General features: G+C 46.1%; 1 protein-coding gene and 1 long non-coding RNA gene across 4 annotated transcripts in view; one reads left to right on the top strand and one right to left on the bottom strand.

The window, feature by feature from the left end:
* Positions 1-8680, bottom strand: part of LOC309526719 — a 32789-nt gene extending 24109 nt beyond the window's left edge. Inside the window, exons 1-2 of the long non-coding RNA XR_014216877.1 lie at positions 8634-8680; positions 996-1073 (exon numbers count right to left, since the gene is read on the bottom strand). This is a non-coding gene — a long non-coding RNA (uncharacterized lncRNA). The remainder of the gene's footprint in view (positions 1-995; positions 1074-8633) is intronic.
* Positions 8681-8869: 189 nt separating this feature from the next.
* SP1 (Sp1 transcription factor) overlaps positions 8870-25077 on the top strand; it is a 29148-nt gene continuing 12940 nt past the window's right edge. Inside the window, exons 1-3 of one of the 3 annotated variants that reach the window (XM_082212461.1) lie at positions 8870-9001; positions 11480-11568; positions 12415-13849. In XM_082212461.1, the coding sequence (XP_082068587.1) occupies positions 8995-9001; positions 11480-11568; positions 12415-13849 (1531 nt within the window). In that variant the 5' untranslated portion in view covers positions 8870-8994. Of the gene's footprint in view, positions 9002-9362; positions 9556-9593; positions 10211-11479; positions 11569-12414; positions 13850-25077 lie in introns of those variants that run through there. The other 2 variants (XM_082212462.1, XM_082212460.1) reach the window with 2 other exon arrangements.

Raw genomic sequence — 25077 nt, 5'->3', positions numbered from 1 at the left:
TGGTAAAATGCCATCAACAGGTCTGTTGAGAGATTGTTTTCCCAGAGGATTCTCAGAAATTATAACCTCTGCTGTGCTCTCTTCATCAGGTCTTTACTGTTTTCTCCCCAGGTTAGGTTAGGTCATCTTTTGTTTGTTTGTTTCTTTATTGCATCCCTAGCCCACCTTTCCTCCAGGCTCAAGGTGGTGTGTGACATGGTTGTCTTCCCATTTTAATCCCCTCAACAACCCTGTGAGGTGGGCTAGGCAGAGAGACTGCGACTGGCCCTAATAACACCCAGTCAGTTCCACGGCTGAATCCTGGTCTCTCTAGTCCTAGTCCAACACTCTTAACCTCTACACCACAATTGGTTCTCAACCTCACGTATCTGTGAAATGGGAATATCAGTGACCTATCTCATAGGGGGGGGTGATTGCTATGAAGTAAAACCATAACTAAGAATTTAAAGATGGGTAGCCGTGTTGGTCTGCCATAGTCATAGTGTGCATGCACACGAAAGCTCATACCAAGAACTAACTTAGTTGGTCTTTAAGGTGCTACTGGAAGGAATTTTTTTATTTTGACTATGGCAGACCAACACGGCTACCTATCTGTAACTGGAACCATGGAAGGCACCACATTGAGCCGCATGAAATGGAAGTCCATCAACCTCACCAAGAAACTTGCACAGGTACAGACTGATATCTTCTTTCTTACTAAATGCAAGAACCTGGACATTATACCCAAGGGTCTTAGAATTAAGAACCCTCTACAATCCACGTATCCCACTTCTGAAGAAGTGTGCATGCACATGAAAGCTCATACCAAGAACTAACTTAGTTGGTCTTTAAGGTGCTACTGGAAGGAATTTTTTTATTTTAAGAATTTAAAGTATATTTTCAGTCTTCATTTTTAAAAAAATGAAAAGTTGTGTACCAGTCCTAAGATGAATAAATGAAATGAGTATTAAATTCTGAAGCTGTTCTCATAATTTTTAGTGGGGTATTCACTTAACCACTTCACAGTACAGGTCTCTCTCACCCAGACGCACGTCACATTGTTTATTCTTATTTAATGACCCTGCATAACCACACTGTGAAAGAAGAAAATCTGGGTTAGATTCAGGAGCTGGGAAGATGCTAGAGTTGTATGCGGTGAGATCCAGTACCGGTATAGACACCCACATGGTATCATTTAAGCAAAAATAATAGGATAATTCAAGTTGCAATTACAGTGGTACCTCGAGGTACAGATGCTTCAGGTTACATACACTTCAGGTTACAGACTCCGCTAACCCTGAAATATTACCTCGGGTTAAGAACTTTGCTTCAGGATGAGAACAGAAATCGTGCGGCGGCGGCGGCGCAGTGGCAGCGGGAGGCCCCATTAGCTAAAGTGGTGCTTCAGGTTAAGAACAGTTTCAGGTTAAGAACGGACCTCTGGAACGAACCCGAGGTACCACTGTACGTTTATTTACAATTAAATAAATGTAGTTCTGTATTTTCCATTAATTTTTACAAGTAGCTTCTGTGTTAGTACAACCACAGCCAGTCTCTAGTCATAGACAAGATTAAAGGATTAGAAATGGCGTGAAGATTAGTTCTGCTAGGATTTGTCCTTTGCCAATGTCTTTTTTCCTTGGGGCACTACTGTATTGTTCTTTGAAGAGAGACATGCTTTGTTGCTGTTGGATCAACTGAAATGCTCCTCATGAGCTTGTGATCCACAAGTTTGTTGCTGGCCACGCCTAAATCCTCCTGGGGTGACTTGTGGGTTGAAGGAGGAAGGGCTCCTGATCTCCCTAGGTGAGAGTTGTTTTCCCCTGTTGGATGTGAACATGCTCATTGGCTGTTGAATCTTTGAGAGGTTTGCTGAAGTGAGAATTGAGAGGAGCGATAAATAAGTGAATAAAATGTGAGTGGGTGGAAGGTTATTGTTTAATGAGTGGGTTCTTGCTATGGTTCTTGAATTCCTGATTTGTATTATTAAATGTGAGGATGCTTTTTTGCAATATTCATGGACTTTGAAAAGCTATATATTGTAATTATGTTGTACGCTCTTGCTTCTTTATTTGGTATGATTCACTTTACTTGCGTTCATTTTACTTGCATACTCATGAATATTGGGTTGTCTCCAATCTAGTGCTACATTGAAGTCACTTAATGGTAAACGCGTTCTATGGATTTTTGCGCCAGCAGAATGGTGTTGCGCAAGAGACTGCATAAGCAGTTTGCTGGTAAGTTTGTTGCACAATAAATTGTGCAATCTGTTGCACAACAAGTTTCCACTAGCAGAACATTAAAACTCACCTATCCATGCTAGTGCACAGAAAATGTTGGATACAGCCCAATGTTTAGAGATTTATTGCTCAATTTTGTTACTTAAAATGTATAATGCTGTTTTTGTTATTATTGCCATCTGCTGCGTAGAATTTGTATTTTTATATATGTAACCTACTTTGGTTTTTGTTGAGATGTAAATTGCTTTGTGATTTCTTGAAATACAAAGTTGGTATACAGTACAACTTAAATAAAAATGGATACATGTGTATCCCTCTTACCTCTATCAAAATGAACAAGATGTGGTCCGCTGATTCCCATTTCTTTTACACAGACGGCATCCTTCCTTTCCTCAATTATATTTATTTAATGTAATAATAACAGAGGAAGATAGCTAAAATCACTTAAGTTTCTGAACCGCCTCCCCGGTGAGAACTAGTTGCTGAAGAAGATGCTGAGTAAAATCTGCATTTTCAGTAAACAGGCAATTAGTTGTAATTATGACTCATCGGCTCCAGACTAATCAAAAAGCTACTTAACCGCAAGCTAGATGACAAAATGTTCTTTAAGCGTCTCATTTCCAAACTGGAATTGTCAATGGGGCAGTTCTACAGCAGAATTTCAAGATCTGACCCAGAGACAAAGCCACTTCTGGCTTGCCCAGGAGGTGGGGTTGCGGGCTTCATGCCCACCCCACATGAGCGGGGGCTGGTCACAGCCCCCGTGAGAGCAGGGGAATCCCGGCCGGGCCTGCCCCCCCCCCAGCCAGCCAATCAGCTGGCTGGGGGCGGCATGGCCTGTCCTATTTAGGGCCGGCGCTAAGGGGGCTCGCCCTCTTTTCGCCGGCTCGCCCTCACGTTTTCCCACCCTCCCTCCCTTTAAGTGGGCTTTAGGTAGGTCTTTGACTTTGCTATGGACTTCGGTCTGTCGCCGCAAGGGGCATGGTAGGAATTTTTCCCAATTGGCAATTTCTAGCCTTTTGGTTTTTCGCCTACCTCGTAGCAACTCGTCACAACTTCTCGGCATTGGCAAGAAGGGGTTAAGAGGATGTGTGTGTGGGGGGAGGAACGCCATCACCTCCCCCCAGTGAGCGAAGGGTGGTCTGTTAAAGGACTCCGGGTGCGTGGCCCTGTCCGAAGCCTATGGAGGTGAGGACCAAAGGCACGCCCCCGAGCGGTGACCCGGGGGAGCTCCTAGTCGACGTGCCTCGGCAGGAGACTCCCCCGATATAGTGTTAACCCTTCCCCGTGTCTCCAGCAAATGGGCTGGAGCCAGATAGTCGTTAGGACCAATGCCTAAGCCAATGCCTCTCATTCCTGAATTCAATAAAGTTGTGGCCTAATTCGCCCAATTAACCTTATATTATGGTGTCTCGTGTCTTTATTTATCCTGGTGGGGGGCAGGAACTCGCCACGCAAGAGATAGCAGCAGGCCCCACCAGTCCTGGTGCTCAGATGATGCTTGAATGATCTGTTCTCATGCCTTCTGCTGCTTGCTATATTGTTGGATACCAGTTGCTGGGAGATCCCAAGCAAGGAGAGTGCTGTTGTGCTCATGTTCTGCTTTGCAGGCTTCCCATCGGTGAAGGGTTCTCAAACTGTGGTCTGCTGGTGTTTCATGAGCTTCATTTGCGTGGTTTGCAGCATGTCCGCTAAAAGACAATTAAAAATCATGCAACGTCTAGCAGAGCACATTGCAATTGCTACGACGAGCAGGAAAACCATTAAGTGGTTTGCCAAGACCCTCAGCCATTTTCAGGTGGCCTGTGGGGAAAGAGGAGTTTGGGAACAACTGACGCACATATCTGATTGGCCACCATAACAACAGGATGCCATCAGTATTACCGATGGAGAATAGAATGTCCCTGTTTTCATCTGAGGAAAGTATGCCGGACTTGACTGGCATTTGGTCTGATCCAGTGGGGCTCTTCTTGTGAAACAAGCAAAAATCTAGTTGCAGCCAGTGAAACTTGGATAGAAGTTACTTTGGTCGAGATCCAGGCCAGTCCAAGCAAGGGCCATAGGCAGCCATACCAGGTATTGGACCTAGGGTGTACATTGATGATTCTAGGTGCTTGAAGTGCAGAACTCTTTACCATTTTGACAAGGCAAGGGCAGAAGAAATATTATTTATACAAGGCATTTCCAATTTCTAGATCCTCATCTTCCATTCCAGTTCTTGGATGATATTATATTCCTTTCTGTACCCACAGGAAGCTCTGGGACCAAAGCACACCTGCTTCTAGGTAGCTGCCTGGGTTAGGCCTCAGCCCGGGATTATGCAGCAACTAGTTCAATAGTTATTGTGGCAGTAGTCCTGAAGTGTTACAAACCATCTTGGCAATCTCCTTCCAAAAACAAGGGCCCTGTGCCTTTAACAGCTGCATGACAGACCAACATGAAATTGAACTCCCCCTTCCTCATGCAATGCCAGGAAAAGCTGTTGTTCTTTTTTGCCTGCAATGCTGTTTTTGGCACAAGCATTCTACCAAATCTTTTTAAAACTGCAGTCCTACCAGAAAGCTGGGAGTCCAAAGTAAGCTAATAAAGAAAAGCAATCAAGTCCCTTTGCAAGAAATCATCCATTTTGAAGTCTGTCAGACACAAGTTTAGCAAGATCAGTTACTGAACCAGAGTTGCATGGTAATGGAATGCCAGCTGGCCAACCAACTTGAGTGCTCATTGTGTTTGTGCTGCAATGATAGGCTGGTACCGCTCCAGCACCAACCCTGCAAGGTAGCCTAGTGGCACTGGGTAGCCCATCATATTCTTGCTACTGCCACTACCTGCTTATGTGTCACACACAGCAAGGGGTTATGGTAGGTTAACAGACAGCTGAATTCCAAATCTCCTGCTTAGCAACTTCAGTCTGCTTCCCCTCCTGCTCTCCCAGCATTGTGTGATTACCAGTTACATAGCCCAAGATGTCTAAGGAATGTGGGAGGACGACCAGCTCTTGAGTGTGTCCAGAAACCAGTACACCCCGAGAATCCAATCCATCAGTTTATTCAAAAGTATAGGTAATAAGGAAGATGGGGAGAAATAGCAAGTATGTAGATAAAAACTGAAATAAAACACAGTACCAGAATATGGGTATTTTGGTAATCAGTGACTTTCATGGCCCAGGTGGGTGCTGATTGACAGGTGTCATTTTCCAGGCATTCACCTATTCAGGAAGATGTCCAGCGGGCGCTCAGGGATGAAGCAAGAAGGGTGACAATGCCAGGAGGTAGGGGCTGTCACTGTGTGAGACACAAGCCTTTCTTCTGGTTGTGAATTGGGAACTTGACTGACTTGACTCCTCTGCTTTGCTTATACATGATGGAGGACTGGGTAATCTTAACATGACAAACTAGGGACAGTACAACTGCGCCACAGGGCCCTCTACCCAGGAAACCAACCCAGGTAAAGTGGATCCTGAATATCACGCTGGCCTGCAGCTCAAGCAGATCTGCTTATAGCCACTTAACCAGTGGCTCCAGTTCCTGCTGCAGCTATTCGATGATGTCTCTGGATCAGCAACTATAGCTCTGCCCCTCGCAACTCTTCAAAGCACTTAAGATATGAAACTAAGCAGCAGCAGAAGTTTCCATATTGTTTGTTGTTGTTTTTTTGTAGCTGCTGTTTCTTTGCTTTTATGGGTTCTGCATCCTCTGCATTTCTGTCTAGGGGCTTTTCCTTCTCTTCAAAACTTGAATGGTTGACTAAGAAACACTGTTATTTTGGTTGCCCTCTGATCTCCAGAAGTGAAATGAAAACAAGTCCCTCGGATGGGAATGGGGGCGTGAGGTCATACTTGGTAGAGGCAGAATTTTCCAGCTGCTGGTTTAACATAGACAGCAGCTGCTCTCACGCTGCAATTTGGGCTTTCTCCAAGAGGATATCCAGTACAACACTGAAAGAATAGCATAATTTTGTCCTATCCTTTGTGTCTTTCCTGAAGCTTCCAACACTTACAAGGGGAAAAACAACTTCACTTCATCTGTGTTACAAAGTTTATGAAGCAGTAACTATCCTGCTTTTATTTCTTTTTGCTGCAGAGCACCAGAGCCTCACTTTTATTTTGTTTTTATATTAACACCGTCTTTTTATATTTGGTTCACACGGGTGCAAATGAAGGCCTGCATGGATACTTATTTCTTAGCTCAACATTTCCTCCCTTAACTTATCCAGGGATGAAAATATTTGACCTTGTGGTATACAAAGTTTCTCTAGGTCCATGTGCAATGATTTATCCATCCCTGGAATGGAAGAGGAAGGCAAAGTGGGTCCAACCAGGGAAATCCCAGCTACAGATTAATGCAGGACACTTGGTCAGATTCTTTCAATTTGGAGGAAGAAGGGATTACCAGGTTTAGAAAAGGGGTGGGGGGGAGTGCTGGAGCAACTTCCCTACAAGGAAAGGTTGCAACTTTTTAGTTTGGAAAACAACAGGGGGTGGGACATGATAGAAGTCTGTAAGACAATACATGGTATGGATATAGGAGACAAAAGAAGGTACTTTTTCACAGTGCATAGTTAAGAGTTTGCTTCCATGAGATGTGGTGGCCACCAGCTTGGATGGCTTTAAAAGAGGATCAAACAAATTCATGGAGGATAAAGCTATCAATGACTACTCGTCATGATAGCTCTATGTCTAGTGCCAGAGGCAATCTCTGGACAAAAATTGCTGGGAATTACAAGTAGAGAGGGTGCTATTCCACTCAGGTCCTGCTCATGGGCTTCCTATAGACTCCTGACTGGCCACTGAGAACAGGGTGGGTCTTTAGTCTTAAGGTGAGATAACAGGATTCAGACATGAGTTATCTGACCAACACCTAAAGCTTTAGGGAAAGATATTGTTCCTATTATATGGAAAACTCTGTGCAATCCTTGAGAGTCCGGTTATCTAAACACTTGCTTAGATGGATTTCATTTTGCTGACCTTTTCACCCTACACTGACCAGTTTGCATTAGCCAAAGTTAAGACCAAAAGGAAATTATTGCACAAGGTAGCTCTGATTGGATGTGACTTGACTGTAAATCTCAAATGAAATGAATTATTGGCAAAACAGTTAAAACCATCTATTCAGAACAACATTCAGTGATAAACTAAAATCAAAACAAAACAGACATCTGTGTAGAAGCAGCTGTAGAGCTCGAAGGGATCCTGACGGTCATCTAGTCCAACCCCCTGCGATGCGGGTTTGTCTAACCAAAAATACGTTTAGCAGGTGCCTGCCTGGTGTCAACCGGCAGTGAGTTCCAAAGTTTAGGTGCTGCCACACTACAAGATTGATTTCTTACAACTGCATGGCAGATATTAAGTGTCACCTGTAACTGACCCACTGGGTATCTGGGTAAATATGTGTGGAACTGAAATTCAGCTTCCACTGACAACAGTGGGGTTTCAGTTTAGACCAGCACAGGTATGAAACCAGGAGAAAAAGTGGCTGTGGGGAAAACGAACACCTTTAACTATTGGTCTTGGTAACAAAAATAATACGGAAGAAACAGATCCGCCTGGAAACCCTGGCCCTTAAACTCACGTGCCTCTGAGCACGTGCAGAGGGACCCGCTCCTTTTCTGAAGGGCGCCGTTTCTAATTTCTGTGGCTGCTGCTCTAAAAAGCGTGTTATGCGCAACACGTGAGAAAAGAACAACACCTGACCCTTCCTCCTCCCCGGGTCTCCATCTTCTTTTCGCTGGCAATTAGCGCAAAAAAAAATTAACTGTCTCGCCCAGCCACTTAAGTTATGACCGGATGTGAGACCTTTCGCCAATTCCCAGGAATAAAAAAAAACCCCACTCGCGTCACTTCTCGTTACATAACCGCTTCATTAAATGGAGGAAAAAGGCGGGACGTCGCCCTCTGCGCCTGAGCTAAAATGGCGCCAACATCCGTCACCTTTTCCTTAAAAAACAACCACACACCGCAGGGACCGCCTCGCCCATTGGCTAATTTAAGGAGGTCCCTCTTCCTCATTGGGGCAGACTGTTTTTCTCCTGTCTCTTCTTGGCGCTGTTTGGCTAAGCGTTCCATCACTCTGAGACGCGTCTTTCCCTCACCATTCTCTCTGCGGAAGATGATTGGCTACATTCCGTGTCATTCCCCGCATTATCCCAGGCCTCCCCAAACCCACTTTGCGAAACGGTCTTGTGGGCGGAGGGGAGAGCCTCAGCCGTGATTGGATTACAGGCAATTCAATCACGAGTTAAGCCGCACAATTTCATCACGCCCGTTCAGGCCTCAGAACCCCCCTTCCCGCGATTGGCCGTCGGCGCCGCCTGTTATTAGCTTTGCCCCCTGCCCGCCCCACTCGGAACAGCTAGTTTAGAAGAGCTTTCGGCCAAGCCCCGCCTCCCACACCCTCCCGCCATTGGGTGGGGCCTCACCTAGAGGCGTTTCCCGAAAGGCCTACCGCCGCGGAGCTTTTCGTAAATTACTCCTGCTCCTCTCTCACTTCCCCCTCCCGCCCCGCGACAAAAACCCCGCCTCGTTTCCGCCCTAATGGCCGGGCGTCACGCCACTCGCGGCTAACCCCCGCCTCCAGCCTTCCCCTCCCGGCTCCGTGATTGGGCGCCGCGGCGGGAGGCGTGCCCTCGAGTTCGGGGCCGTGTCGGCGCCAGCTCCCTCCCCTCGCCAACCCTTTGGCGGTCACCGGTGGGGTTAGGCTGCCTCGTCACCGACTTCGCTGCCCCCCGCCCCGCCCACCCCTCTGGCGCCACTTGGGTTCGCCTCCCCCCGTCGGCCAACATGAGCGGTAAGGACGGGACCATCGCGGGCGGGCGGGCGGGCGGGGGGCGCCGCCTCCCTCCCCGCGCCCCGCCCCGCCCAGCCCCCCGGGCGGAGGGACCCGGGCGGGGGAGGGGTAACGAGCCCGGCTGAGGGGAGGGCAAGCCGGGCGGGAGCCGCCGAGGGCAGGGGAAGCCCTTCGGGGAGGGGCCCGCGGGAAGGGGAGCGGGGCTAGTGCATTGGGGGGTGGAGGAAGCGCAGGAGGAGGAGGAGGGCGGCAAGTCGCCTCAGGGACCAGGGCAGGGCCCAGCGCGCGGGTGTGCCGGGGGGGGGGTGTCCAGGGCGGGACCAGGTGGGGGCAGGAATACGGCTGGGGGTGGGAATTTCCCGGCGGGAAGGAAGGAAGGAGCAGCCGCCGCCGCCGCTCCTCCACCACCGGAGGAGCCTCCGTCGCCGTGCGGCCCAAAGCCGTGAGGCAGAAGCAGGCGCTTGTCTTGTGTTTAAAGGAAAGGGAAAATAGGTTTCCTTCCCTGCGCGACTTGAGCTGGGGCTCAGGCTGAGGTAATTCTCAGAATAACCGAGGTTGGTGAAGGAGCGGCGGAGCGTTCCTGAGCATGTGCAGAGTTGCTTTCCCTCGCGAGGTTGCCCGCATGGGGCGGGGGGAGGGCGGCAGGAGTAACTATAGCTTGGCTAAGCACTTTGCTTCCGAGGTGGAGCATGAGGGTGGTGGGTTCGAGCCCCACGTTGGGCGAAAGGTTCTTGCATTGCAATGGGGTTTGGGCTGGAGAGCCTCGTGGTCCCTTCCAACTCCACGATTTGGTTGACAGAAACTCAAGAGAGGCCTAGGCCCATATGCCAGACACACACCTCCTAAATATAGGAAGGCAGCCTTCAGGAACTTACTGCTGGTTCTTTTTTAAAACAAACCCATGCACACTTGGATTTCCCAGATAATTTCTCCTGTTCTGTCTTTTCCGTAAACTGTTTGGGGCCTTAAAATAAGGTTGTATTCACTTGGAACTCCTCAATGATTAGGACTTGAAACTTTGCTTGGCAAGCTTTGCTATACACTAAGAGTATGCAAGGCTTAGAGCAGTGCAGAGCTCCTTCTTGGGTCAACTGCAAGTCAGAAGTTTGCATAACTCCTGCGCCACTTGGGACTGACTCATGCAGCTGCTTCCCCAGGTCCAGACAGATGATGATGATTATTATTTTTTAATGGCTTCATACCTGAAAGGTATGAAGGGGGTTCCAGGGTATCTTGATACATCACTACCAAATAAAGAAGTGTGTTTCAGCAAGGAGGGTACCTTTTTTCTTATAGCGGCATGCCACCGAAAATTAAAATTGTGACATGTTGTGAGGAAGGCTGTTAAAAATAGGCTTGATAATTCCCCGTGGGGGAAACCCCCCCCATATGCAAGTGTAAAGGGCACTCTGAGAATACTGGGTGGTATTCCCAACTGAGTTTTAAATACTGAAACATGGAAAAAGCTGTTCATGTTGTATATGGTAGTATGGGAGCACAGAGTCTATTGGATCTGCTAAGAAGATGGTTTTCCACCTGGCTTTCAGCCTGAGTTGTTTGCCAGATTTGCTATTTAATGTGCGTCTCTAGAGCTTGAAAAATTGCTTCTATACCAGTAGTGAGGAGGAAGTGATCCTTGTGGTGCAAGAGATGTGACAATCCTTGAGTCACCATTTCTTTGCCTAGCCTGCTTTATGTGGTGGTTGTGAGTTTGTAGAGCAACAATTATGATTACCGGTAACAACAGCTTGGTTCAGTGAGGAGAGGCCATCTTATTTTCACATATGTGACAGCAGCTCCTCCTCCCACTACCCTGCCACCGCCATCTGACTTAATTTTTCATTGATGATACATGATGCATATCACCCCCTTCTGGTATGTTGGTTGGCACCCTTTAAAGGCTAACTGAGATGTTATTGTTGCATTTGTACCCTGCCCTTTCTTGAAGGAGTTCATGATAGCATTCCTTCTCATCCTCTGAACAGTTCTGTGAGGTATGTCAAGCTGAGACTTGCTCAGGGATGCTCATAAACTTCGTAGCTAAGCAGGAATTGGAGTATGGGTCTTCCTGGTCCAATCCCAGCACTGTTCACTACACTAGTGCTCTCTGTTTTCTCTAACATCTGCCCCACAACACACTCTCTTCCTTCTGCTCCCCCGCCCCCAGACCTTAACTCAAGGTTAGCTCTTCAGGGTGCTAGATGCTTTTCAGCATATTTTCCAGAGGCAAGATACTTATATTTTCCATTATCCAATACAACACCGGGTGCGTAACCATAATACTTTTGAGTTGTCTGCAGTGAAGTGAATTACTTAACAGTAACTACATACTTACAATGCTCAGTCCCCATTTTTTAAATCTGTATTTTCAAACTGTGTCCTTCCTCCTGGTAGAGCTGCTTGCTTTGTAGTGTGTGTTTGACCATTCTGTCTTCACTCTTTTCTTTTTTCCTTCCTGCACCCCCAATTCCCATGCAGACCATGATATTTCAGAAGAAATGGTTATTGTCAAAACTGAGAAGGTAGAAGAAAGCTGCAGTAATGATGGACGGAACTGTGAGGGCCAGGTAAGTGTGGGTTCTAAAATAGGCAATGGTTTCTGTGTGTATGCGGGGAGCTTTGATGAATATGATGATGAAACGTTCTCGTTTTCAGTTTCATTGGATGTGTAACAGTTTCATTTGCATTCCTCATGAACATTCTCTAAAATGTTAGAATTCTTGCAGCCTTTTGTGCTTGGAGACTGTGTAGGGGGGGAAATAGAGAGAGCAGTGTTTGCAGTCATAGAAGATGGTGGGTTAATTAAAGGCCGCTCCTCCAAATTCTAGGAGTGCCCCTGTGAGCTTTAAAATTTGAACTTCCTCATTTAAGAATTGTTGGACTGTGCAGCTGTCTTACCCAGGGTGCCTTTGGTTTGTGGGTTCAGTGTCTGATCAGATGCCTGTGACCAGCAAGCAGGATTTGAGCACAAGAAGATGGCTTCCAGCATCTGGTATTTAGAAGTATTGCTGCCTCCAACTGTGGAGGCAAAGCATAGCCATCTTGGCTAGTAGCTTTTGATAGTCCTATCCTCCATGAATCTGCCTAATCCTCTTTTAAAGCCATCTAGGTTGATGGCCATCACTGCCTTCTGTGGGTTTTGAAGGCTGTTTGTGATTGAAAGTCACACTGTGGTGAAGGATGTATTTGTTAGAAATCTTCTTGGAGGTGAAAGCTGTTCTCCCTGCAGCTGATCTGTACCGTGCTTGTGAGTCTGATGTTTGCAGTCTCTGCTGCTTGTAGTGGGTGGTTCAACAGCTTCCAATAGGCTGTCTTGCTTGCATGCTCCTCCTTAGCTTTTCCTTGTTTTGTACAAACCCCCGGAAAGTGAGGCAAGTGCCTGACTCCTCTCTCTGTCTTGTGTTCCCTGATAGGAGTCCCAGCCTTCCCCTCTGGCTCTGCTGGCTGCAACATGCAGCAGGATTGAATCTCCCAATGAGAATGCTGATGGATCACAGGGACAACAAGGAGGCTCAAATGAACTGGACCTCACTGCTGCAACTCATATCTCCCAGAATGCAAATGGTTGGCAACTAATTTCTACACCCTCTGGGACTTCTGACTCCCCCAAAGACCAAGGGAACACAAGCAATGATGAGAATGATTCGTCATCCAAAAACCGACCTGCTACCACAGGGCAGTATGTGGTTACTACCACCCCTAACATGCAGGGCCAGCAAGTCCTCACGGGCTTGCCAGGAATGATACCCAGTATTCAGTACCGGGTGATTCCCCAGTTTCAAACTGTGGATGGCCAACAGTTGCAGTTTGCCACCACCCCTACCCAAGTCAGCGTCCAACAGGATGCCAATGGCCAATTGCAGATCATCCCTGGGACGAACCAGCAGCTCATTGCAAATCAGTCGGGGACAGGCAATATCCTGGCTGCCATGCCAAATCTTCTGCAGCAGGCTGTCCCCATTCAGGGAGTGAATGCCCTGTCAGGGCAGACTCAGTATGTCACTAATGTGCCGCTGGCTTTGAATGGCAATATCACTTTGTTGCCTGTCAATAGCATTGCAGCCAGTTTGGCACCCACTTCTCAGTCGGTTACTCTAAGCACCTCTGGCTCTAGCGAGAGTGGCTCTCAACCAGCAACATCTGGCACCTCTGTCAGTTCCTCCAGCACAGCTGTGTCCCAGGCCAATTCTGCCGCTTTCTTTACCAATGCCAACAGCTACAATACCACTACCACAACAGGTAATTTGAGCATCATGAATTTTTCCACCAGCGGCACTCTGGGAACAAACGTTCAGGTACAGGCGCCTCAGAGGACAGGAAGTGCTCAAAATACTGATGCTCTGCAGTTGGCTGGAGTGACAGTCCAGCAAGGGCAGCAGAAAGATGCTGATCAAAACCAGCAGCAGCAGCAGCAGATCCTGGTGCAGCCTCAGCTTGTTCAAGGAGGGCAAGCTGGCCAGACTTTTACTACCCAAGATGCCTTGCAGAACCTGCAGATCCAGGCTCTCCCCAATGCTGGTCCAATCTTTATTCGAACACCCACTATGGGGCCAAATGGGCAGGTGAGCTGGCAGACGATTCAGCTGCAGAATCTTCAGGTTCAGAACCCTCAAGCTCAGACAATCGCCTTGGCTCCCGTGCAAGGAGTCTCCCTGGGGCAGACAGGGAGCACCAACACAACACTGACCCCCATCGCTTCTGCCTCTCTGCCCAGTGGCACCGTCACTGTAAATGCCGCTCAGCTTTCCTCTGTGCCAGGCCTTCAGACCATTAACCTGGGGGCCCTGGGATCTGGGATCCAGCTTCATCAGCTGCAAGGGCTTCCACTCACTATAACAAATGCCACAGGTAAGTGGGAGATTTTAGGAAGGCATATGGTTGGGGTTGAGATCAGTTTCTGTTTTAGAAGGGCAAGTTTCTTCCCTTCATTGCTAGTGGAAATGCATTGGAAGTGTCAGTGCAAACATGCTGAAGATTGCAAATGAGGACACAAACTACAAAACGTACAGTTGCCTTTCCAGTTCTGAAAATGTCCAATTCAGTGTATCAGAATTTTCAAGGCTTTGCCGTATTATTACAGTGTCCAGTTGAGGGTTGTGTCATATTTGAGGGCCACCGTTTCAGAAAGTTTTAAGAATGTAAGAATGTAGAATGTCCATATCTTGCCATGGTATAATACCAGTTATAATAACATCATAAATTTACATTGGGACCTTCCATGCAGACTATTTATTACTTCTCATTTTCTAATAATAATAATAATAATAATAATAATATATTCTTTATACCCTGCCCATCTGGCTGGGTTTCCCCAGTAATATTCTAGGTAGATTTAGATGGCTGTTAATGCTATGATGGCTGCTTGCCTATAAATATACCTTTTAATGTTTGCAACTATGTAGAGAGCTGGCCATTTCTGGAGCGACCAGCCAAGGGGCAAAGCAGATCTGGCACACTCCCAGCAACCATTTTTGAAATAATAGAGTTGTGGAGGAGTGTAAAAAAATGCTTCTCTTATTTATTTCTCCGCAGAAGCTGCTTTTGTGTAGTATGATCTCATGTAGCTGCAAAATGTGTAAATACCAAATCTGAACCCAACACCTAGATCTTTTCCATCCAGTCACTTCCCTCCTTCCTGGTGGAGTGATGACCAGATGGGAAAGACCTTCAAGTTTGGCTGGATCCACAAAGCTGCAGCGCGTGCACACACACACACACACACCACAGCATGATTAAGTAGTGCTACAGGGAAACGCCTTCCACCCAGCTGCAGAAAATGTCCTAAAGCAAACCCTTGCCCTCAAGGGCTACAGAGATGGCTGAACTCTTAGGCTTTGCCATGTTTGGAGGGTCTGAGGGCATGGGGAGAAATTGATGCCATAAGTGATTGGCTCTCCGCCTGGTTGCATTAACCAAGCTGTGGTTTATTTATTCTTTTTGAGGCTCCCTGTGTACAATCAGTCATTTAAATGTGGAATTTCCCTCCTTTTGTTCATGTAACGTAACAGTATAACACAAGATTTATACAGCCACTGGTTAGGGATCCAGTCACTGTGTTCCCGCATTCTGAGATCACTGTTTCCAAAGTTCACTGAGGATGCTTTATGCATTGTTAACTCCTCCCTTGCTCAGTGATATCAGTGGATGGCAAAGAATGTGCAAGTAAAACCCTTGTGGCCTGGGAATTCAGGATTGCACATATGGAAGAGGAATAAGAGAAATTCCAGAAGCTGAAGAGGACGGGTGGGGGGAAAGAATAAACATGCTGTGTTGAGTCACAAATGCCAATGAGCTCAGAGTATCCCTCAAATAAGTGTGTCCAGGGTTGTAGCCTAGCTGTGTTACATTCATTCATGTGACGTGATGTCGAATTCAAAAGATCTGAAACCATAAGATAATAGATATTTATTACATTACCTTTAGGATGAGACCTCTGGGACTTGGAAGCAGCAGAATTGTATCTTTTAAAATGAATAAATTGTATGCTGTTGACACAGGGCTAAACTGCATGTTACAGTGAAGCGTAGTATTTAGAGTTCCTAACATAATTCCCCTTTTCTAAAGTCTGAGGTATGGGCTGCTGAGAGGAGATATAATCTCCCATATCCCTTAGTGCAGGCACCCCCAAACTCGGCCCTCCAGATGTTTTGGGACTACAGTTCCCATCATCCCTTACCACTGGTCCTGTTAGCTAGGGATGATGGGAGTTGTAGTCCCAAAACAGCTGGAGGGCTGAGTTTGGGGATGCCTGCCTTAGTGCTACTCAGATATTACTCTCACACCTCAGCTGCTATTGATTATAAGTGGAAAAACTTGTGGTTTAATCCAAAAAGTTTTCCTCTCTGTGAGGAGGAGGAGGAGCTCCAGGGAGACGGTTGGAGGGCGGTGCTGCTTTTACCAAAAAAAGATTACGTCCTTCACCAGACCTTGATAGTCAGATAGTCCAAGGATAGACCACATGTCACTGTGACGCTCTTTGTTGTTGTAGATGTCTGACCTATGTCTTCAATCATAGAAGCAAAATAATGTGTGAACCAACAGCTCATTGTCCTTGGCCATGGCTACTCCCAGGATCTACAATGCTTAAACAGGGATGGGGAATCATTTCATCTGCAGATGTTTCTGGTCTCCCAATTTACATCGCCACTGACTTGTTAGCCATTCTGGCTAGTGCTGATTGGAGCTGGAGCCCAGTAACATCTGGAGGGCCAAAGGTTCTATAGACTTGCTCTGAAACATGCACAGAAATCAAGGAAGGTTGCTATTGCTAAGATGTAGCTGGTAGGTGCATTGCCCTCGTGAATGCAGATGTGGGTATAACACTTGGTTGCAATGCAGCCCAGTCTCAGGCTGCCTGTTACATATGATAGGTGTCAGGTTGTGGGTAATAACTGGGTTTTTGTGTCACATTATCTGCAAATATAACCCTTGTTTTGCATTTGCATGTCTTAAAAATGAGAATAAAGTGTTTTAGCCCTTTTGGTTGTAGTAAAAAGAAAACCTAAAGCAGTGGTGGCCAAACTTGGCCCTTCAGCTGTTTTGGGACTACAATTCCCATAACCCCTGGTCACTGGTCCTGTTAGCTAGGGATGATGGGAGTTCTAGTCCAAAAACAGCTAGAGGGCCAAGTCTGGCCACCATTGAAGTGTCTGACCTTAAGTTTTCCAGTAGTACAGGCATGTTCAAAGTCTGTTTCGAGGGGGCCTAATCTGGCCACCGGTCAGTTTAATCTGGTTCCTGTGGCAGTTTATTTCCTGGGGTAAAATCCTAAAAAACCATTGACAACTTCAACCCTAAAAAAGGTCAAAAACTTTGGTTGGCCCTCAGAGCCCTTCACTTCATCAAATCTGGCCCTCTTTTTAAAAAGTTTGGACACTACTGGACCTGAGCTGTGCAGTTTCCATCTCTTTCTCCTACAAGTCTCTTAGGCAATTGGACAAAGGATAGTTGTGTGAGCTAAGTTGAGATTTGATCTAGGAACTCATAACTGACCCTCACCAATTGGTGACATTAACCATTCAGATTCATAATCAGTCCAGCAAAGACAGTGGAATTTGCTGCCAAGGAGTGTGGTGGAGTCTCCTTCTTTGGAGGTCTTTAAGCAGAGGCTTGACAACCATATGTCAGGAGTGCTCTGATGGTGTTTGGACTCGATGGCCCTTGTGGTCTCTTCCAACTCTATGATTCTATGAAGACAGGGCATTGCATACAGCAGCCTTTGCCAACTGGGTGCCATCCGGATATTTCAAACTACAGTTCCTGTCAGCCCCAGAACCATATTGAACAGGCCAACTCCATCAGGCCTCCTTGCTCACTCCATCAGTTCTGGGGTGAGAGACCAGCTCCATCAGGCACCTCCTGCCCCTGAACTGACAGCTGGTCATCATAGGAACAACTCTTTAATAATTGGTGCCTTAGTTCAGGTTTAGATTTTCCTCTTCCCTCCCTGTCCCTCTTTCCTTTAGTGTCACTTTTTTATTGTAAGCTTGTGGTTAGGGTATGGTGTACAAATGCTGTAAGTAAATAAATAGGATAAAGGAGGTTTTTACGCAGCTATACAGTGTGGAGGTAGTTTGAATGTATATTTAGAAAGACAAAGAAAGGATGCAGTATGGCTATGATATCACTGTTGAAATGTGTAGCATTCAGAATGGCACAAAGGCTGCCATTTGTTACAAAGGGCCACTGGTGAGCAAAAAGCATGATTCTGTTGCAAACAGTCTACTCTTAAGACAGTAGATTAAAAACAAGACCATAGATTTGTATAAAGGTACTCTAAAACTAGCTGTTGGCACTCAAAATGTGCAGCCTTGTTTTGAAAGAGATCTAATACTGCTTGGAAAAAGTAATTCTGTTTGGAAAGCCTGTCTTGTTTGTTCTTGCTCCTGTTTTGCATTGGTTTCTGGGAATGGTGCATGTTTAAACATTAAGTAGTGCATTTGAAAAGAAGTCTCTCCAGTGAGTTGGAGAACCAGAGAATGATTTTAAAGTGTTGCCGAGTTTAGCTTCTCTTTCTTTCACAAAGGGTAATTAAGCTGCTTTGGGGGAACTGTTTTTTGTAACGTGCAGAACTGCAGGTGAGGTTTTTGTTCTTGGCATCTTTCCACATAGCTGCTTGTTTGCAAATGTGTCCCTCATTAGTAGTCATGGTTTAGTGTACATCCTGCTTCTCTCACATTGTGGTGTATCAGATTTTCATGCTGAGAGGGCTAGATCACATTCAGATTATTATAAGAATATTGTGTCCTCAAAAATACGTTGAGACAGTCTGAACTCGGCACCAAGGAAAGTGAAATTCTGTAGCCCACAAAAATGGCATTTTTACATAATTTATTTTTGATTAGCAGTTTCTCATTCTGTAAATCATGGGCAAGGATGTTTCGAGGGCAGTAAAGTTCTGCCTTCTGACCACAGGAAGCCTTATTGAGCAATTCGTCTGGCTGCTGAGATTTCTGCAGGCATTGCCCACACACTTCAAACATATCTTCACAGCCGCAAGGGGTAGATTAAAACACTTTTTTTATTAAAAGGGGGGCTCAGCTCCCTACAAAGCTGAATTCAATGCCCATTGCCACTTTTCTGCATTCCTGCATGTGCACAGCCCGTTTTGAGCCTACTGAATGTGATGGTAGAATATGGGGTAGTTGAGAACAGGGCATGGTTGTCGTGCCTCCAGTACGTGCCTTATTTTGGTTTCTTTGAATGCTTGTTTTGACACAGTCTTTCATATTATAGCTGCTTTTAGCCGTTCATTTCCTTTCCTCTTCTCTGACTTCCCTTGGAGTTGCCAGCATCCTATTGCCCTGATGCAGGGTTTCTCAACTTGGGTTTCCAGCTGTTTTTGGACCACAACTCCCATCATCCGTTGCTAGCAGGGATGATTGGAATTGTAGTCCAAAAACAGCTGGAGACCCAAATTTCGGGTCCCATCCACCTGTCACTTTTGGCCATCTTAAGGTGTGATTCATCATGTAGGTGAGACTAGTCAAACTACTGTTTTAGTGTAATCCAGGCCACTTCCGGTGATAGAACCCCACATTACTAATATTCAGCATGATGATTAGCCAACACTGAGCTAGTTTGCGAAATTAAAACACACTGAATGGCAAGTTTGAAGAGAGACAAGGATGTTGGTTAAAGAAAGAGCAGTGAGCCAAAAGGCAAAAATTATATTTAATTCATTCTGCTCAACTAGAGAGCAAATGTATTCCAAGGGATAATTCATGGTAGCCATGTGTGAGGTTTAGAACAATTATTATGTTTTATTTAAAAACTAAAAATATATATCAAAGGGAGCATATATATATGAGCTGCAGTTCATCATGCTTGTGAAATAATAAGTAAGTTTTGCAGATCACAACACATATGCGTTGTGTCCTAATTATTTCTGGCATGGTTCTTCAAATAAAGCAAACTAGAAAGTTAAGCTTCTGAAATCAAGTTGTTTGTTCAGGAGCTAACAGTGCAACTTTCAACTTCTCTGTGGCGAGATGTGGGGCTCTTGCCTCTTCTAGTGCACAAGATATTTAATAAGTGAAGTGTTTTTTAAATAAGGAAATAGTGTTTGAGTACACAGAATGTCTAGGCCCGAAGACAACTCTGTTCTTTCAGTGGCTCTGCACAAACGTTCATTGTGCCGTTAGGCCATGAACAAGGCACTAAGGCAAATTGCATGACTGTGTTCTAGTTTGGGTGCTTGCTTCCTTTCAACCCAAAGGTGACTAGGAATCTGTGACCCTCCAGATGTTATTGGCCTACAACTCCCATAAGCTAATGTTGGCATTTAATCGTGTTGATAGTCCTGTGGAAGACATTTATTTGTAAAACTGTTGTGCAAGGGGTGAGACTTTAAAAAGTTATCTTGGCATAGATATTTCTTCACAGCTGGATAGCTAAGTTGGTTAGACCAGTGGTTTTTAACCAGTGTGCCGTGGCACCCTGGGGTGCATTGAATGATGGTCAGGGGTGCCACGGACAGCACTGGCCTCTGTCCCTCTTTCCTTCCCTCCCTCTTCTGATGCCTTCTCACATCTCTGCCTCCCAAAGGTTTGCACAGCTGTTTATTGCAGCAGCCCTGGCTATAAGCTCCACAGACGAATGGTGTCTCTGGGAGGCACCTCTCTTTGGGGTGGGGTTGCAGTTCAAAGACCAGGGGCGGCAGCAGCAGCAGCTGCCCAGAGGACTCCCAAGGAAAAGGGGAGAGGAGGCTGAGGGAAGACTCCACAAGGGGGGGGGGGTGTTTGAGAAAGGGTGGGAGGCTGCCAGCTTTGCAGGCAAGGGGTGACATAACTGGGCTCCTGAACCCCATAGGGGTGCCACAGAAAGAATGCAGTTGGTAAAGGGAGCTGTAGACTCAAAAAGGTTGAATACCTCTGGGTCAGAGCATACTGCTGATAACACCAAGGTCGCAGATTTGATCCCCATATGAAACAGCTGCGTATCGGGTTGGACTAGATGATCCTCAGGGTCAATTCCAACGCTATGATTCTATGCTTTCTGTAAGGGATGTGCTATGGGTGAGTTCATCAATGGGAAGCCACATGGTTCCCTTGGATTGGAGTGTAGGAGAGAGACTCATGAGCTTTGCATTGACACAGAATTGCCCCCACCTACTCTCCTGATAGGGACGCAGGTGGCGCTGTGGGTTAAACCACAGAGCCTAGGGCTTGCCGATCAGAAGGTTGCTGATCAGAAGGATTAGAAGGGACGCGGGTGGTGCTGTGGGTAAAACCTCAGTGCCTAGGACTTGCCGATCGCATGGTCGGCGGTTCGAATCCCCGTGGCGGGGTGCGCTCCCGTTGCTCGGTCCCAGCGCCTGCCAACCTAGCAGTTTGAAAGCACCCCTGGGTGCAAGTAGATAAATAGGCACCGCTTACTAGCGGGAAGGTAAATGGCGTTTCTGTGTGTTCTGCGCTGGCTCGCCAGAGCAGCTTTGTCACGCTGGCCACGTGACCCGGAAGTGTCTGCGGATAGCGCTGGCCCCCGGCCTCTAGAGTGAGATGAGCGCACAACCCTAGAGTCTGTCAAGACTGGCCCGTAGGGGCAGGGGTACCTTTACCTTTACCTTACTCTCCTGATAGGGACGCAGGTGGCGCTGTGGGTTAAACCACAGAGCCTAGGGCTTGCCGATCAGAAGGTTGGCAGTTTGAATCCCCGCAAAGGGGTGAGCTCCCGTTGCTTGGTCCCTTCTCCTGCCGACCTAGCAGTTTGAAAGCATGTCAAAGTGCAAGTAGATAAGTAGGAACTGCTCCAGCGGGAAGGTAAACGGCGTTTCCGTGCGCTGCTCTGGTTCGCCAGAAGCGGCTTAGTCATGCTGACCACATGACCCGGAAGCTGTGTACCAGCTCCCTTGGCCAATAAAGCGAGATGAGTGCGGCAACCCCAGAGTGGTCTGCGACTAGACCTAATGGTCAGGGGTCCCTTTACCTTTACTCTCCTGATGGCAGTTGGCAAGGGGGGGGGAGTTCATATATAACACAGCAAGCACTGAATTTGTGCTATCTTGTTCATGGCAAACTTTCCAAATGGCTGGCCATGATCACCACATTAAACAGAAAGTTAAAGGAATCCTGGTAACACATGGTAAAAACAATAACAACCTGACACATTTTAATCCTTCCTCTTGCATTCTTCCTTAACTCATACTTGAAGTATGGGGCAATACTGGCTTCTTTTGTTGTTGTAACACTCCAGTCTGTTTTGTGAACATGTATGCTGGCACCAACCCTAAAATAAAGCTGTTGAGCAAAACTCTCTTTATTTGGAGGAGAGGTCCTCTGAACATCTAGTCATTTGACACAGCATTGACAGGCTTTTGGCTTTTAGTCCCAAGTTACCAAATTTTTCTTATTGATGACTCTGCAATCTTTTAGACTTTGAGTCTTAGCACTTCATGCAGAATGAAGAAAGTGTTAATTTTGTGTGTGCATGCAATAAAGTAGAGAGATCAGTGTTTAGCAACTTTGTGAACTTTGACCAGAGGATTCTTGGGCAAGAACTGCCCTCTGCAGCATGCCCGCATTTTCTCCTTTCAGTTCTCTACTCAGTGGATGATAAGCAGGAAAGACACCGTGAGAGGGAGGATAGCTGAATTAGGCTTCTTGGTTTTGAGGATTAGCTGGTTTCAGCCTGCCTAACAAGAGAAGTGGCCTTAGTGACTGGGGAAGTTGCTTGTTCCTGACCTCCCCAAGCTAGCAGCTGTAGCCTTTGAAGGCCTTGAGTTGCAGCCCTCCCTGCACCTTGGCCAACTCTACAGATACCCTTGTTGGATTTATCCGTAGCCCCACCTCACCCTAAGAGGTTAGAGTTCAGACTTCCCTGGGGCATCCTGCTTCTCTTCCAGCTCCAGTTTCATTGAATCTGATTTCTATCCAATTAGCCATTTGCTACTACTTTGGTCTAGCTAGCCAAAAACTACCCGTGACGTTGTTGGAAGGGTTGGCCTGTAATTGATAGCCATGTGGGCACTTCCTAACTTCTTTATTCTTTAAATGTTTCTGGGTCGCAAACTGTGGTATACACTCATTTTGTCTTGATGGTGCAGGTAATTCAAACTGATCTGTCATCTACCTCTTACAAGTCAGACTTCAATATAGGTTCCTTTTGAGATATTAAAAAGAAAGGGAACTGGGGACTTTACAAGCAAAGAATATCACATAGTTTTTGAGTGGAGGGCATAATATTGTCTCCATTCTATTTAGTGATCTTGTATTGTAATGGAAATAGCCTTAAGAAATAAAAATGTGTGTGCCCTTAACTCTCAGCCTCACTTTGTTTAGAATTGCCCCTGCAGATGAATCAGCCAAAGCTTTGATTAATCTGCGGTTTAAAGCTTGCTTTCATAATATTTTTTCTTCAGCCATCATCTCTGCTACTTGCAATGAATTGGATCTGGATTGTGAGCTGGTATAGGGAACCTTAGGGAAGTGAGGTGTATTATTGTCCAGATGTACACAGGCATTCCAAGTGAAAAGTAAAAGAGCAAATGCCTGATAAGAGAACACCTGTGACTTCTACTTTAGTGCTGGAAGGTAGTCGAGTAATTGGGATCTAGAATTTTCTGTACCCCTCTTTGCGTATCTTCTTTTGAGGCTTGGAAATTGAAACAGGAGTTGGGGCATGCTGGGGCTTGTGCAGAGACTGCACTTTATCCCTTGGCTGCTAGAGGGCATTGCCGGTTTTGACTTCAAGATAAACTCTCAACAAAATAAGAATTAAAGAATCCAGGAGCAATTTGCCCAAGTGAGGATTTGTCAAGAAACAACTACCATCTGCACCAAAGGCATGGATTGAGAACCTTAGGTGCAAGAGCAGGCAACAGGCATGGCCCTCCACAATTCTGTATGTGGCGTTTAGGATTCTCTCCAATCCATATCTACTGCCAGCCCTCCTTAAGTACTTTGCTTGCCTGGATGGAGAGGTGTGTAGAAACATCTGTGGCCGGAATGCAGCCTTTATTCTGGCCCTGTCCACCCAACCACTGGCATGCACTCCCCCCAAGTTACCCACAAGGAAATACAGCCCTCAAGCTGAAAAAGGTTCCTGCCTCTAATGTAAGGTAATGTGGGGACAAAGGCAAGGCAAATAAGCCTTAAAATGCAACTTGTTTATAAGTGTACAGCAACAGGCGCTGGAGGGCAGAATTCAGATTCCTAGAAGCCAGTGTCAGGTTCTCATATTCCATAGATTCCCGCCTCCCCAAACTCTCCCCTGGTGTTAGAAATAAGATACGCAATCTTGAGTAACTTCATAGTCCTAACTGCAAGCAAATTAAGCCAGGCATCTGGACACATCTAAGTTTTATTGAGAGCTAGAACCCCAACACAGATTTTGAAGACTGGTGTATGCCAACGTCACTGTCTTCAGTAGGTCTCAAATCTCAGTGTAGTCCTCAAAAAAGGTTCAGTAACTAAAGTGAAGTAATCTTACTCAGAACCAGCTCCTCTAGTTCTGTCAGATGTTTCTATGGCTACAAGAAACAGCAAATAAAAAAGAACGGGCACATTTTAACTTTTGTTGGATCCCAGTACCTAATATTGCAATTTGCTTGGCACATGAATCAAACTAGATTTGAAGCTCATTATTACTATTCGCAAAGTAAACAGAATAAAGTTTTACGCAGCAATAAGTATTTCTTTCATATGCTTGCCTCTTCTTAAAATAGTGTATTAATGTAAATCTTGTGCCTCATCACCAATACTTCATTTATTTTAATGTGTCATTTCCTCACATTTATTCCATGTCTCTTTGCTTACAGTCCTGGTATTGTACCATTTTTAAATTTCCGCCTGGAACCAGATTTTTCTTTAGTGTGGTGAGCTAATAAACAAAAACTTGGGAGTTGTAATTAGGTCCAGTTTACAATTCAGACATACTGGTTTAGCAAGTCTCATGTTTGCGCAACTATCCGGTGTTACTGATGTCAGAACTTCCTTGTACGGCATGTGACTACTCCGGGCAACACATAAGCTTGTTAATAGGGAGGCGAGAACATATTACTTAGACCAAAATGCAGTGAAGAGATAAAATAATTCCAGTGGTGCAATAGGTCAGTGTCTCTGGCTACTAACCAGAAAGTTGGTGGTTCGAGCCCACCCAGGGATGGCTGTGCGCAGGATTCCTGCTTTGTGCAGGTGGTTGGACTAGATCACCCTCAGGGCATCCTTTCCAACGCTACAATTCTATGTTTCCAACACACCCTTGTATGCAGTAAATCCCCCCACCTCAAAAAAAAATCCCCAGGCATAAACAAATATTCTTTGCTGGGCCAGATCAAAGATCTATGCAGGCCAGCATCCTGTTCCTCACAGTGGCCAACCAGATGCCTCTAGTAAGCTCAGATGCGCGGGCATGAGGGCAGCAGCCTTCTTTCTGTTGTTTCACAACAAAGGGTTGTCAGAGGTAGCTGTTGATAGCCTGCAGTGGAAATGAGTGTCCTAACGCCTAGTTCACAATCGTATAATGCACCAGTTGTTTGTGAGGGTGTTCAGCCCTCCACCCCCTTTTCAGTGTAGAATAATATACTAGGCTTGGCCTGTGCTGTTACAAGATTACAGTGGTGCCCCGCAAGACGAATG

This window comes from Podarcis vaucheri, assembly GCF_965113315.1.
Source record: "Podarcis vaucheri genome assembly, chromosome: 2".
Taxonomy (NCBI): domain Eukaryota; kingdom Metazoa; phylum Chordata; class Lepidosauria; order Squamata; family Lacertidae; genus Podarcis; species Podarcis vaucheri.
The sequence above is the reverse complement of the archived record's forward strand: the minus strand, read 5'-3'. Positions and strand labels throughout refer to the sequence as shown.